Consider the following 16390-nt stretch of genomic DNA (forward strand, 5'->3'; position numbering starts at 1 on the left):
AGCACACATCACAAATTGGCCCCATCCATTTTGTTTTCACTAACAAGGAGGGGCAAGACATGCACCAACAAACACAGGCCCCTGGTTCTAGGCCCAATGCTCTTAAAGTACCCTACAGCACATAAGCAAACACTATTTGTTTACTATAAAAAAGCCATGGCATGCCCTCATCCACTTGGTTGACTTTCAAAGGGAATGATTCAAGCTTGTAATGCACCATCACAGGATTTACCATGATTGCAAAAAAACGTTCACAAGTCTTCTCTCCCACACTCAGGTATGAAGAGAATGACTCATCATTGCAAACAGTGATTGTTGGTGAGCATGTTGAAGCTTTGAAAACTAGTCTCCATTCGTAAGACAAAAATTATAGGTCTATGGTTGACACGTAAAAGGTATCCAACGTAAATGCTGACAGCAATCAAGTAAATTTCATGCTTCATCAGACCTGTGTCCATGACAACCAGTATCAACAACATGTATGGATGGGACGAACAGAAAGAGGATGGTCTTGCAGTCCCGAAACGTGTATTCTTTTGAGTGAAAATGAAACATTATCCTCCGGAATTTTTCTAATTGAATAACTAAGAATACATATTACAAAACGCCTACCTGCACTGTCCTGGAACGGAGCAATGTCCATGGGCTGTGTTACAACCAACTCTGCAGACAGCTGGAAATACAAGAAGGAAGTGTTAAAATGATAATGATTGATAGAAATCAGTGTAATATAATTTTTGTAGATACCTGCAAATAGCATGCAAGCCCATGTAATGTACAAATGTAGTGCAACAGTAAAGCACACTGAACTTACATCCAAAATGTAATGACAGTACCATGACACATACAAAAAAAGGGAATTACTTTACAGAAGTTTGTTAGCTACTAACTATATTTCATATAATTATATTTCTTTATGTAATTATTGTGTTGTATTACACACTGCAACATTTTTTCTTGAAAAAAATGGTTTCATTGTGGATTGAAATTCAAACATGTCAATGATAATGTTTACTGAAAAAACTCCCTTCGTACCTTCATGCTATTTTTCCTTTCACTAAATATTATAGTTTTCAGTCTATCACTAATGTTATTTCTAGGAGCTAAGTTTACTTTCAAGAGTTAACAGAAAGGTATAACCTATCATAGCATAAGGGAGTGATAAAGCCCATTTGATACTTTCTTCTGCTTGTGAAGGACTCTACTAACGTTAGTACCAATAGGATAAGACACTACAAGGTGATAACAGGTCTGGAATGCCAGGAATTATCCTTCTCACTGCACTTACACAGTATCTGCCAGATAGGGTTGAACTGTTTCAAATACATAAGTTATAGACAACATTCCTTTCCAAGAAAAGAATAAACTAAGATAAACCCTCATTCTTTCAGTTGAGTGTGCCATGACAAGATGGCAGTTGAACTAACCAGGGTTACAGGACGGACATAAGCTTTAACTTCCACGTTTCTCAGTGGTGGTCCTTAGTTTTTTTAAGACAATGAATAAATGCTTGTATCTTCAAATTTGCCGATGTTGATCTGAAAGATTTTCTTACAGTTGGGTGGTATTTGTAATCTGCAGCTAAGTTCCAAAGAATGATATTGTCACATTTCTTTAAATCAGATAAGTTAGGAATTAAGCTGAAGTATGTTCTGTTCAAGCAGTCTCCAAGCAGTTATGATCATCAGACTCTTTCACTGTGTTTCATACCTGTTCTTGCAACATTTTGTCCCTTTTCTAGTGTTGTTATTTTTTTTAAACTAACAAAGTCCTTGTTCAGTTGGAAATTTGAAGTTTTTTTATCAATGGTCCAGTATCAAAAATGTACAGAATCATCAAAGAAACAACCCAGACAGTGAAAGAATATAACTAAGCCTGTATTCCAGACCCCCATGCCAGTATAAATATCTGGTGTGCAGGGCCTAACTCTTTAGCCTGTGAAGGCCCTGAAAACAGTCTGGCATCCAGGCTAGAAGAAGGAATTCTCAAGGTTGGCAAAGAAGTGTTTTCTAACATGATAAAGTACTCACGTGTTTTGCAGTCAGCTCCCATCCATCCTTCTCTGCAAACTTTATTCCCATTCTGATCACAGGTAAAATGTCCTACAAAGTCATCTTTGGGGCGACACAACCGACTACAGTTGGATCCATAGTAGTGCTCGTCACACAGTACCCTGATCTTGTAATCAATAACTGCTGTTGGTCCATTGTACTGAAAATTCTGCCAGGTATTTCCAGGGTGAATCATGCCAGAGACAGAGTAGCTGTCAATGAGGCCATCTGCAAAAGAGACAACCATGCGTGTTAATTCGACAAATCATGATGTAATGAACTGTAATTCTTTTTATCGATTATATGATTATCTAAATGTATTACGACAACTTCACATCATACACGTCTGATCATTAACTGTCAATAACTTCATATGATCTACTGATATTGATATTGATATTAATATTTTTTACCATAAGCTTTTATGTTGACATTTTGTTCCATGGATTTACCAATGTATTCTATGTTTGTTGAAAGCACTAGAGTCTATCACAGAAAGACTGTTTTCATTTCTACTTCTTTTCTTATTTCACCTGCCTTCACAAATCATCATCATCATCATCATCAACCTGATGCAAAATAGTCCACTTTTAAATCTTCAAGATGAGACTTAAAATTTTGCATTTGATTGGAATTGAAATCTTAGGAAGGAATGGTAAAAGTGACAGTAGGTGATAAGAGTTCACCAGATAGCAGCTCCCATTTCAGTTGTCACTGCTTTATTTGATGTTCAGAATTCAGCTGGTATTGGTTGTTTTGAAACTGAGCAGACTAGAATTCCAGCCTGAAGAGTCTGCTGGTCTGTGTAGGTTCAGATAGACTAACGGTCTGCCTAGAATTAATGACCTGTTTTGAACCAACCCTTTCTGTGTGCTCTTCGCCATGACAGTGATGGTACACAACAACTGACGGTAGCATACCTGTCCTGCTAGAGTTGTCCCGATCCCAAGCCTCAAGTATCAATGTGTAGCCACTCTGTAAGGTAAGCAGATGAAAGGATGACATTAGAACACGACAAAGCACTTACAATGTCAAACATAGCTTTCCAGGTACATGCGGATGGCATCAACCTATTTGGTGGAACACAATACCTTACCTATTGACCCATTACAATTCTAAACCAAAAGGAACAACTGGTAAAGCTCCCACCAGTATCACATATCCCACACAGTCCCATACCAAGTGGCTGATGTAAGTGCGGTGTACAGTCAGGCTACTTGAACTTCCTCTTAAAAAGACGTAGTAATAGTTCCCATGGTTTTCATTTACACATGCTTCTGTACCTTGAAAAAATCAAAGCCATGTTTATCACAGCGTTCTGAATTTTTTGCATTTGTACTATTTTATAGGTTGAATTGAGAAAGAAAACTGTTCAGAAAGTTTAGTTGACAATGATGAATACATAACTAGTCAGGTGCTATAGCTCTTCTGTATACCTCCAAAATGTATTTGCACACTTAAATACATTCTTCTTCTAGTATTTATCCAATGCTACGTGATGTATCTGTATATATATTTATAAGCAATAAGTCAAGTACTTTCAGAATACCAACTAAATTTGAAAATACCTAGAGATAGAGGGAGAGCACTGTCTCTAGACTTGTCTCATTTGAAAATAGTGTAAACTATAATGGGAATTTTTCATATTTCTAGAACTCCCCCCCAAAACAAATTTTTTACAAATCAAGAAATAAGAAATCCAAAAAACAATTTGCCTACTGATTTGATTCTATCAAAAGTCTATCTTCAAAGTAATGGTTTTATAAAGAACATGGATGATTTATGTTTTCAATGATTGAATTACATCTTCTTTGCATCAGTTACAATCAAAAACATTCTACAATCCAGGTCATTGGAGAATGATGACCTGGATTGGAGAATGATGACTTACAAATGATTCAGTGAATGCTCAGAAAAAGGACAATCCTCATAGGAAGATGGAGAATGCTTAAAAATGTCATATATGGGTCACATGATTGTGAGTCGGAGTTTGTCATTAATAGAACTTTGGAAATCTGTAAACTTGGATATTATTTCCTCTGGCTTGATAATATTCCCACAACAGGCAGTTGTCATTTCAATGCGGACTTGAATTACATCCCTGCCTGTTGAAGAGCCAGAGCAGCTGTCCCAGAGGACAACTTGTACTACAAGAGTCACAAGTTCATTGACCTTTCCAGTCCATCACTACAAACAGCAGCCCCTCTTTTTCTAAGTAAACAGCCCCAATAATCCGAACACAAAGGAACTCAAGGACATCATCTAAGACTGATTATCTTGAAAAGTATTCAAACTAAGCTGCTTTGTTAACTTGCTTCCCCCACTAATAAGTAATGATGAATGAATATTACACCTGTCTTGCACCCCTACAAATGCAATGGGCTAAACCTTCTTGACTTGTCCTGAAAATATTAACCACACAGGTGCTTAGTGGGGACTCCTTCCTAATCCAGAATTGCGGTCTGAACAAAGTTAGGGATCTCTAGAAACTGTCAAGATAAGAGCAATAAATGTGGTATTAAAAGTTCCAATCGAAAATGAACAAGATGGAGGACAATAAAGTGCTACTGATTTAGGGCCAGTTTATCGCTGCCATCTAACAGTTACAACAGTTTACTTTTCCCACGGTTGTGTTTGAAACGTAACAATGTTCAACCAGGTCGTGGTGGAACATGGGGGTGAGTTTCAAAGCCCACTGCAGGACATTACACAAATATGCAAACAGCCACATTAATAGGTGGGTTGCTTGACAGTTAAACATACACACCACTGAAGGCAAACACTCTTAGTGTGCATTGTTACGTCAATGACAACAAGTTGGGGCAGCGGCAGTCATGGGAAGACTGTCTGACAAAACCTGTGCCATGCTATGGTCTCCTTGGTATCACACTCGGCTTTCAAGTGCTCCAAAATCACCTGGCAATCATAGGAACTAAAATCAAGACACTTGTGCTGCATAGAATACCCGACAAATAAAAATAGTTGGCGCTCCTGAAGAGCCCAGCACCACAGAAGTAGAGAATGGGTGCACTAGAGCATTTACAGGCCAGCAACCTGAAAGTAGACAACTCAGTAGCAATATATACACAGGCTGCAGCAAGGCAATAGAAACAGAATTGCTTGACTTGCTTTGAATACTGACAGATTCACCATTGAGCCCTTGATTTACACATTTTAGATCACTAATTTCTATCATCCAAGCTAAATAAAAATTGTCTTTGCCTTACATAGTAATTAGTATAAACAGAGAGAAGTGAATGGTGGACCACTAGATCTAGTAAAATTGACCATTTATGCCCATTCAAGGATGGGAGTAGCTAGGTAAAGTTTATTGGTCCTATTCCTGTTTGCTTCCATTGTCTATATACAACTCAAGGTTTCTGTTTACATAATATGGACAAGATCCCTCCCCTTTTTATTTGTTTATTTCTCTTTGAAACTTTAGGGTTTGATGGCCGTAAAACACAAAAAAAGGAAGCCAGAGCTGATTTTTATGAAGATGTCACGCTGTGGTACTACACACTGAGAAATCCAGAAACCATCATCCTTTCTGTGTGTCTGTAACAATCTGGATTATCTCATTGGCCTATGGGCCCAGTTTAGTGCCTCTGATAATAGTCCACTGTTAATCCTCAGAAATGGTGCTGCATCTGATAAAACCAAACCTGATGCTGAAGTAGAGCCCTAAGTCAAGGTAACAAAACCAAATCCCTGAGAGAGTTTGCAAAGTTGACATAGTTCAGTAGCCTGGTGTTATTCCATGCAATTAGAAGCCCAGTGTCTGGGATGGACAGGCAGAGATGGTTGGATAAACACTCTCAGGTGACAGTGTTTTTCAACAGTTGGGCAGCAGAAGCAGCTCGTTTTACCCATTAAAACTTCCCTTGTTTCCACAACTCCTGGGTTCATTAAGCAGGCAAGAGACCACTGCCTGTATCAGTGGTGGGAAACACAGAGAAGAAAGCAGCCCTGGCATCAGCTAAACAGTGCCCGACTGTTGAACTGTGGGTTTTCCCCCTACCATTACATCCATGGTAAAGTTGAATGTTGTTTAGAATTTCAACACACAGAGCTTTAGCATGTCATATTCTATAGATATAGACATTGATTAGGCAAAAGCAATGCTCAATCACTTTTATGAACCAGCTAGCCTATACCTGAACAACACCTGTTGCTACTACCGGTAAATGGCTAAATGATTCCATTGGAGTATATATGTAGGGTAATCACAAACTATGGACATTTTCTCAAACTGTTGTAAGAGGGTCTGCATGGGGACGTCATGGCAACGATTCATGTAAAATATTGACAACAATAAATGGCAAATTCAGGAGGGCTGACGATGAATTTAGGATAAAAAATATCATAATATTAAAGGAACCAATTACAGTTTGCAAATAATTCACTGAAAACATTTAACATAAACAGAAGCGAACCATAAACTTTGTATCAGAACTCCCTTTGCCCATGGAAAAAGGCATGCAAATTTAACTTCAATTTTGATCCTGCTAGATGAACCTTGAATTTAGCAATGGTGTTATAAGCCTAATAGCACAAGTTTTGATGTACTTCTTTACTCTAGATTTTATTGAAGCAATCATAAATTCAGCTCAAATGAAGGACAACAATGTTTACCGCATATATGCCTGCCTTGCGTACATTCACTATCTATAATGCTTCCTACTGTGGCTAGACCCACAACATTTGCTGTGCTCCATACCAAGCAGAATGTGGAATGCTATGCAGACCCATCATGTTACCAACATGACATCCATGGGCTACATTATCATAGAGACAGACGCAGAGGACTTGGCAACAATCACTCAATCAGTCATCCATTGAGACCTCTGCCTGTTCCTCTATATGAAATTTGAGGAGCCATTTTTATTTGATGACCCAGGGACACATTGTATCTCATGTCAAAAGCATGCCAACTGTTCAACCACTGATTCTGAGAAAGGGGAGTTGTATCTGATGCAGAAACTTCTGACGTCAACATTTCCTGTCACCATGTGGAACATGACATACTGCCCACTGTAATATACAACCCTTTTTCATGCCTGTTAGCAGAGGCGTTCTCTTTACTTTTTCAACAGGCCAATATAGAAGTGTCTTATATGTTTCCAAGTATATCACTTGTTGATAGAAATTGTTAAAGTTTTGATTTTACAAGATTTTCAGTGAGGACTAAATGTTGGACCTGCTACAAATTCATATTTCTATTCTCAGTAAGTCTGTTTCCTGGCTATTGTCCAAGACAAAAGCTGTCCCTGATAAGTAAAAAATAAGGTTCTGTTTGTACAAATGTCTTAAATTCTTAGTCATCAATGTACATTTAACTTAATCAGTCCTCCCAAAACAGTGGCAGAAGAGGATATTCAGCCAGCCACTGGTGTAAACAGAGACAAGTCCAGACCAGGATGTACCAACTTAACCCAGATAACCTCTAGTTCCTTTTTCCTCTGTTGGCAAAAACAAACAAAAATCTACTCTCCTGGAACTTAATCAAGATTACTAACAGCAGGTATGCCCTGACAATGTGCAGATATATGAAAGGACATGGTTTGAGTCTCAATCTGCGTGACAAATTCTTACTTTGATGGTGGTTCGTGATATTATTGGCATAAAAAGTAATTGCAAGGGGAAGTGTGGAACACTTTTTTTAGTCCCTCTGGGTCTGAGTTCCAGATGAGCTGTATTACACCAAGGGCCAAATGTTGACCCAACCTATCCACAGAGGTGGTCAAGTGGCTGACAGACACACAAGCCAGGTTTGCTGACAGATGGGGATCAGCGAACAGCACACCTTGGCATGAATAATAAATCTAAAACAGAAGAAGCTATTTAATGGCAATCAAGGCATACTTGGAATGTGTTATTCTGACAAACTTACAATGGGCAAACAGTTCTCTTCCAGGCCCCTGCTGATTGACAATAGACGGAAAAACAAACAAACACTGTGACCCTGTCAGCCATATATTGCCCTCAAAGCATCAGATTTTTAACAATTGATCAAGCACCCTCAGGATATAACCCTTTGACCCCTTGAATGATGGTTGTAGTGCCAATCCTGCCTGACACAACTTTTCCCACGCTTAGAGACACACTACTACGTGCCAAGAAATAATTACACGCCCTGTGGATGAGCATTTTATGATGTCACTGTGCCACTGCGGGGGCAATTCTTGGATCGTATTGTACGAGCTGTTCTCATTGTTGTACAGTATACACTCGAAGAATCCCTGTTTTATACAACTTTTTGATTTGTCTTCAGTGATCATGATGGCAAAAATGAAACCTGTGTGTATTGCCTAATGTTAGCTCTAAAAGAGGCATTTCAATAAGATCCTTTTCAACATAACCTTCAGTGCCCCCTATCTGTAACTTACTAATATCTACATTTCTTCAGGTTCAACTCTCACTTTTAAATGACAATGACAAAGCACTGCTGGAAGGAAAGTTGACTGACGGATGCCCACAGGACTAGAATGTATTTGTTCCTGTTGGTTGGTAGCGGTGCACACAAGATTGTAATGGAGTTTGCATGAATCTCAGTGACAGCTATTTAAAGCAGCTCTAAATATAAACCTCTAGTGGCCTGATCTTCTGGGTTGCCATTTGCCATGCAGGAAATTGTGGAGAAAAAGATTGACTGGCAAGATGGATGGACAGTGATAACAATCACAGCATCTGTCTGGCCAAATATGGAATAGCAGCAAGCACCACCGCTCACTTTCTCTTGGCTACTACAAGTCTTGTTGGAAACTTAACACTGATATGTGCAGATACTGATCTTTAGTGGTCAACAGGGTTTGGGGCTGAGCTTTCTCCCTCATTCATACACATAACCAGCACCACATATCACTTGAAACGCTACATGGCAGTTATTTCCAACCACCAAGTAACACCATAGTACTGCCAAGGACATTATATAATGTTCTTGATAGTACATATATAATGTCCTTGATAGTACAATATTGCTACGCTCATTTCTTGACACTTGACAATGTTCCTGGGCCCTTTTGGAGTGAGGAGAGTTATCCACATGACTACCAAGTTGAAGGATATGATCCTCCAAGCCCAGATATGGAGCTTCAGGATGGACTTATGCTACTGAGACTGAATAAATAATCCTTTCATATGCCAGAACGGCTCCAACATTTTTTTTTCACTATTTTGCCATCACCGCGTGCTGTAATCTTCATTAATATTTCATAACCAACTGAATAGAAGCCTCTTTGTCACACCTACGTGCGACTTACTCTTTTGTCAATGAGCTAGAGTCCATTCCAAGACACCATGAGGGTTTTTAGGCGATATTTATAATTAGTCTGAATTATTTTGAATAAAAGAATATCTGAGCCACAATAATTAAATTATTTTCAAAAAATTGACTACGAAAATACTCATTTATTTGAATTTCTTTGAATATTTTAGAAACATTTTGAAAGTAACTGTACAAAAATATCTTTATTTAGAACAATTGTGAAACCTCTCTGTGATTATTTCACATTTACAAATATTTACAAAAAATGGTAAACCTGGCCAAATGGTAAAATTAGTTTATTGCCCCCATAAAAGTAAGCCCTATTGTTGCATCTGTATATTTTTAGATTTCACTGCTGGGTACTGGTGGATCCTTTGTGGTGGGCCATTGTTGCATGGCACCCAACCATACTTTGCAAGGATGTGTGAATTGCTATCTTCCCAGCCCACCGAACCATTTACAAAAAATGGTAAAAAATGGTAGAAAATGGTAAATAATGGTAGAATGCTGTTATCATTATTTAGAAACCATTAGAAGTATCCAATTCCACACCATGAATATTTCCAAAGTTTTACAGGATCCTCTCATGTGCCAGAACGGCTCCAACATTTTTTTCACTATTTTGCCATCACCGCGTGCTGTAATCTTCATTAATATTTCATAACCAACTGAATAGAAGCCTCTTTGTCACACCTACGTGCGACTTACTCTTTTGTCAATGAGCTAAACCCTTTTCAACTGAATGGACTATGAAAACCTCAAACAAAAACATGACCATATCTATTTCTACAACTTCTACGCTCTTCCTCATTATTTTATATTCAATAAGTACAGATTCAAACATATACATGGATAATGTTGATAACAGCAGTATGACCTTTGAAACAAGGACAGTAGCTACTGAAATATTCAAATTGCGTAGCTTTAAAACTGTTGCTCATGAATTATCGATGACATACTATAATTTCTCTCCTTACATGTTTATTGGAGTAAAAATATAATCCTCATCTTTTTAATAGCTTCTTCTCATAAAATATAATGCCCCATTCTAATACCTGTAATCAACTGTAGATAAAAGGTTTCATTTCTGGGTAGGTGAAATGTAAGTTACTTCAATAATTTGTGATCATTTTGGGGACCATCCTTATGTTTTTTCATGAACTATCACCATGGGACACTTTACTAAAATTGCCCATTTGTGTAATTTCTCTGCAAACCACTCACTGTATTTAGAATGAAGCAGGCAAAAAAAGTTTGATTGATTTGACTATTCATCTAAAATAGGATAAAGAAAAATCAACACACACACAATGATGTTGGGGCCTCCAGGAGAAGGTTTCAATGTGCTAGTCAAATAGAAGCTGTAGTAAAAGCTTTGTTTCAAAAGATAACGTCATCAAGAAAATAGATGATTTTTACACTATTCTACCAAAATGCTGATTCCAAAACAAGTGATTAAATCAATTGGTCTGTGGAAAACAAATATTCCTAACATTTTCAAACAGACAAAGAAATCACACATTGTATGTAATCGCTTTGAGGTCTTAGAACAGTTATTGATGGTATCATCAGGACAAGGCCGCAAGCCCATAATTTGCTCCATTACATGTTTGACTTGCTCTAAAAGGCTTGTACAAATGAGTGGAAGACATGCGAATGGACAAAGTGTTGTCCAGGAGCACCTGTCCTTGCTTTGGGAAACATTGTTCGACCAGAAGCAGGAAGCCCAAGGACTGCAAACAGTTGTAACAGGTCTCTCTGTGTTCCAGACACCTGCTCTGCATACTGATGCTTTGGGCTTCATGAATTTCAAATTTTTCCTCAGGACCTGTTACCCACTGGTCTTGGCGTCTGTTTGCTAACTGGGAAGAAAGAGACACGGGGGACCTATACTTACAGTTCAGGGACCCTGTATTCTTCTAACATGAAACTACAGGATATTACTTCACAATACCAATCCACAGATTCAACTATTTATCACGGTAGTTTCTCAATCAGGACAGTGAACATATTTGACAGGACAAGCTGAATCAATCAGAATTGAATAAAAGATTATCTTCTGATCTTCTTAACTACTCTAAACTTTATCCCATCACAAAAATGATTGAATTTTGGGACCAAGGGTGGACAAAAAGCTTAGCAGAAAGAATTAATGACAATCTACAGTATGACATGTGTGTCTCTATGGATTGAAGTTTATGTTGGTCTGACAAATTCTGCTACAAGAGCGATGTGATACACACAGAGAGTTAGGTTATACTGTATTGTATTTATGTGGTAGCAATTAAGGAATGCCTCTTTCAAGATTGGATTCAAAATAGATAAAAAAGAAGAACTTGAACAATTTTTAACAGCAATCGCATTCTAACAAATATGGTGAGAAAATGCAGGAGAGAAATGTTCTCAGCAATGCACCAACTTATTGACAAAAGGATTTGTAACAAAAATTCATGTCTGGGTCTAACAATGGAACTAATTGATCAAATGTCCTGAAAGCATTGTCCAAGAAAAACAAAGACAACCCCCTCCCCTTGACATTTGGACATGGCTCTTTGTCCTGCTACTATCATGAATAATAGAATAGGAAATTCACTATTCTTCAGATCACTATCTTTCAAGTGGTAATCATATCACCATTGTCTTTTTGTCAAAATATCCAGATAAGTCATGTCGAGGACTTTATGTTGGTTCAAGTTGGTTCTACCGGCTTAGTATTGATCAGGTAGTCTTGAAATATTGATGCAACAAATCGACTATTTATTTCGAGAGCAGCTCTGACTAAAGAGGTATTAACAGCTGGAGTTAACTATGTCCCACAGAAGTGGTACAAGTTCCGCTAATGGCAACAGCTGGTAACAATTGGCTGTATTTGTTTCATGCCAAATTAGATAGTATGATTGCTGTAGGTGAGAAAGTCTATGTCCAGGTTTCTCAAGGTAGAGGGATGGACAGGATATGGCAATGTTTTCTCAAACTAGGGGCAACCCTTTTCGACAGACATCATGTGACTTTTTTTTTAAATCTTCCCTGCATTATACAAGACTTGGCAGAAAAAATTATGTTAATGTTGTTTTTCAGTTTGTGCCTGTACTAGAGCGCACCGGGACTCAAAACCTGTTGTAATGAGTCTGGGTAGCTTTGCTTACTGAAATATTCATATGCCATATCATTTGACTCAAAACACAAACAACGGTCTCTGGAAAATTGTATGACTAACTCTTCTCACTTACAAAGAAAAGAAAAAAATACAATTGCCTTTTTGCTTATGGTCATTTTCATTTCATTTTTTTTAAAATGAAAGCTATCATGCGACTTAGAATTAATATGACCTGTAACGTTACCCAGTGGCTAGGGCCACGCTCTCACTAAAAACATTGGGACTAGAAACCTAAAAAAATGTCCTTAGAAATAACAAAAACAAACTAACATGCACAATGGCTTTGTCCCTCACACTTTCCTTTTGTCCCGCGAAATTCTAATACTTTTGTATTTTGAAGAGGTACGTAATTGTACGACCACGTGCAATATTTTGCTTGTAGTGCGCTCAAGTAAACAGCCACTTCGACTTGTAGTAACCTCCGAACCTTTTCTAGTCAAGGCAAAATACGGTCAGGACCAGTGCAGTCAGTCAGGTCATCGATCCCTTTATACAAAAGCGAACATTCCCATTCATTCACTATCGTGTGTACTGCTCACAAATTTTCAGTAGTACACACAGCGCCTAATACGGCGATATCCCTTAGCGGAAAGCCCAGCGCCACGTACGTACAACCACGAGACGACAGAGGGCCGACCGGGTTCCTGCAGGATTTGCGCGGTACACAGTAGTAACAAGGTGCCAACAACGTGACACGCTCCCACCAAGCACGCTAGCGGCCCAACGTGAGAATCACCGCACACTTGGTAAACATACTGTACCATTCACAGTTAGCACACAACAGCAGTAAATCCACGACAACTGGGGAGTATCATACGAACCCACTGGTGCCTACAAGACTATACCCATTGCCCGTCAGATTTTATTTTACCGAGACTGCACACGCACACACACATGCAGGGGATAGAGTCTACTACTACCGGGGTTTCACCCTCGCCCTACCGCACCGCCAACCCATGACGGCACGCACGAACCTGTTACTCTGGGACAGTGCAGATTAGCATGTTCTCATGTGCCCATAAAAGGCTTTTTCAGAAACTTCTGTCGTTTTCCACGACTCTGTGCAAAGCAAGCAACAGCCTGAACCGAACCGTCGTGTGCTCGTATAAATTCCCAATCTAAACCATGTAACACGCCTGTGGACGGACCCCTCTCTGACATGCCCGCCCGTCACTCACCCCGTTTACACTTACCGTCCAACTAACGAATGAAAGCCGGAGTCGTCCCGCATTGTTTCCATTGTTTGACAGGGAAAAGGAATTTCCTCCCAACACGGGACTGGTGTATCTCCCAAACGTACAGGTTCCACTTGCCGATGGTTTCCTTGGTACTCCTTGAGGCAAACTCTGAAGTAAGTATCACACGCATCCTGTGTACAAGACCCGTCATAATCTTTAACTCCATCGCAGCAGTTTCCACTGCTGAGCTGACCCGCGATATTCTGTATCGAGTTAATTTGCAGCTCGAAATATCCAGAAGCATTGGAGAGCTGAAAAACAAGTTCACAACACACGGTATAAGAAACATGAGAAACTCCTATCAGTGTAATGAAAAATGCAATGTGAAATAGCACGCGTACCGCTCATTATAAAACTGAAAATAGTACCTGTATCGTGGAAGTTAGCAGCAGTATTCCAACAGCTTTAAGTAGGAAAGCCCCTCTATGAACCATGCCTACTTCGTGCCAATTTCCCAACAGCCTTCCTGAGTGATTGTGGGGGAAACGGGAGCCGCTGAACGGCGCTGGAATCGCTTGAGTTGGGCATGCACGACGACGGTATTCCTTGCCGATCGAAAAAATAATTACACAGCAGCCTGGTCTCGAGCTGTGGGAACCGCAGCGGCCGACAGATGCATTATTTTGGAGGCGCTGCCACAGGCCGCATGCGCAGATCAATTATGTATTCCGTGCCGACAAGTTGACGTTTCTTTCTATTGGCTATTGTCCTATTTTAATGAGATGTTGTGTAAACATTGTCTATTATAGGCGAAAGTTGATAGGCGTGTGACTAATTTGACCTAAAATTTTCCCAGGGTATGCTGTACGCACCGTACGTCGCCCAAGAAGTGAAGAAAGTGGCTGAAATGTTGGGGAAAGGGGAAGGAAGACCATGCCCGACTGCTGCCGTGTGCCTGAGAGGGTCTGGCTGCGGGCTACAGGCGGGTACAGCGGCGGGGAGACAGCCCGGTCGATAGGCTGCGGTTGGTAGGGGAACATGAGAAGCCTCCTCTGGATCGCCCCTCGCACTCTTTGCCAACAGCCGTGGGGGCGATCGCTTTACTTCGTCTAACTCTCCGACGTTCTACTTTTACTCTGGTTACTCATCGACACGAGGACCCTTGTTTCCAGATACTATTAGGAAACCAGAGATCTGCAACAAAATACGCGGAAGGGCAGATCAGATTATCCGTAGATTGAGGGTAAACATGTATCTTTTATCCCTAACAACATATGTATGCTTTGTAGTGTCTTTGAAGAGTTGGGACTAGGTGTCGGGGTGGCCTGGTCGATCAACAAGCACTTTGGCTACGGTTTCTTTGACGATTCGAACTTTGCGAACCTTGGAATGTACTTTGCCCTGCAAACACGGAACGTGCCTTAAAACTATTAAGCATTCATATCGGCATAATGAAGACGAAAATTTCGTTCCCATTCTCCTGTGCAGTTATTTTACTGTTTTACAGGGCTCAGGCAATTGTGGATTGAATGTACAGTTGAAATATTTTCTTGGTCTTGTTCCAACTATTGATCAACAACAGATCATGCCCTCTCTTGTTTGTCACCTGAACTGCAGGTGTGCGCCCTTCCATTACTGATGCACTACCGTTGGACAGGTGACGTGCACCGAACCACACGGCAACTCGCAAATGCGATAACGGCCGGTAACTCTTGTAATCTTTGGGTTATTGTCAGCATGGACTCAAATGTAAAGCACATTTACGTTTTTTTTTACTCAAATGGCGTCACATATTGAAACCACGTTTTACTTACCTCAGTGTTTCGTTGTCCTTCAGGCTTTTAAAATCAGTTTGATATCTAGAATACAGGATAATAGATGCATGGTTCTCTAGCTGCTTGCCTGGGTGGCTACCATACCCCCATATCAACTCGAATGAGGATTTTTGTATTTGAAACTTGTTTTGCCTATCTTTTGTTGCGTTTTGTAAGTGCAAAGTTATATTGTACATTTTTCTCTGTTACTCTCACCTTTCCATCTACTGTAAGTGCTGTCATATCTGTTTTAATGCGCTATTTATTATAAGATCACTAAGAATTTACATTTTCCTAGTTACTAACCCAATCTAAATCGACTGTTTAGTGTTAAATTAATTTCTGTACCTCTGATGTCACTGATATATTAAAATAATAGCTTTCATAAAGCTTTGATGAAAGCTGCTTGATCGAAAGTAACGTTTTTTTAATCATATTCAACATTGAAATATCTAAAATGTATTTCTATCTCTTCGATCGTTTTGACCAAGAAATTTGCCAATAAACACAAAAACATTGAACATGTATAGTATCTGATTTCATTTTGTGTGGATAAATAAAGGATATCGTAAATTCTTAGGAAAATGTAACTGCCAGTTTATACGTCCATAAACGGCTTTCCCAGAAAGCACGTGGTCTGTGGTTGAAACCAGAATCTGTGTCACCTCAGTATAATTAAATCTGATGAAGACATTTGAGCTGAAGTTCAGCAACGCTCATCAAGAGGTTGTCGCGATTGACGGAATACCGCTCGAATATCGCCTCCGAGGTACCGAGGCGTATTCCAACAATGTGTACTCTTCGTTTTGGCAAATGTCATGGGCAGACCATCATCGGTGGTCCGGAAACACGATGTGATCGTAAAGCAGGTCTACAGTGGGCGCAGAGTCTGGTCGGGCAATCAAACCTGAAGAAAAGTGGCG

The 16390-nt window shown here is 39.6% G+C and overlaps 1 protein-coding gene across 1 annotated transcript in view; it reads right to left on the minus strand.

The window, feature by feature from the left end:
* LOC118416040 (protein jagged-1-like) overlaps positions 1-15984 on the minus strand; it is a 42702-nt gene extending 26718 nt beyond the window's left edge. The window contains 6 exon segments of the mRNA XM_035821124.1: positions 613-673; positions 2031-2279; positions 2972-3026; positions 13669-13793; positions 13796-13964; positions 14082-15984. Of these exon segments, the coding sequence (XP_035677017.1) occupies positions 613-673; positions 2031-2279; positions 2972-3026; positions 13669-13793; positions 13796-13964; positions 14082-14147 (725 nt within the window). The 5' untranslated portion in view covers positions 14148-15984.
* Positions 15985-16390: the final 406 nt, after the last annotated feature.

This window comes from Branchiostoma floridae, chromosome 1 (assembly GCF_000003815.2).
Source record: "Branchiostoma floridae strain S238N-H82 chromosome 1, Bfl_VNyyK, whole genome shotgun sequence".
Classification (NCBI taxonomy): Eukaryota; Metazoa; Chordata; class Leptocardii; order Amphioxiformes; family Branchiostomatidae; genus Branchiostoma; species Branchiostoma floridae.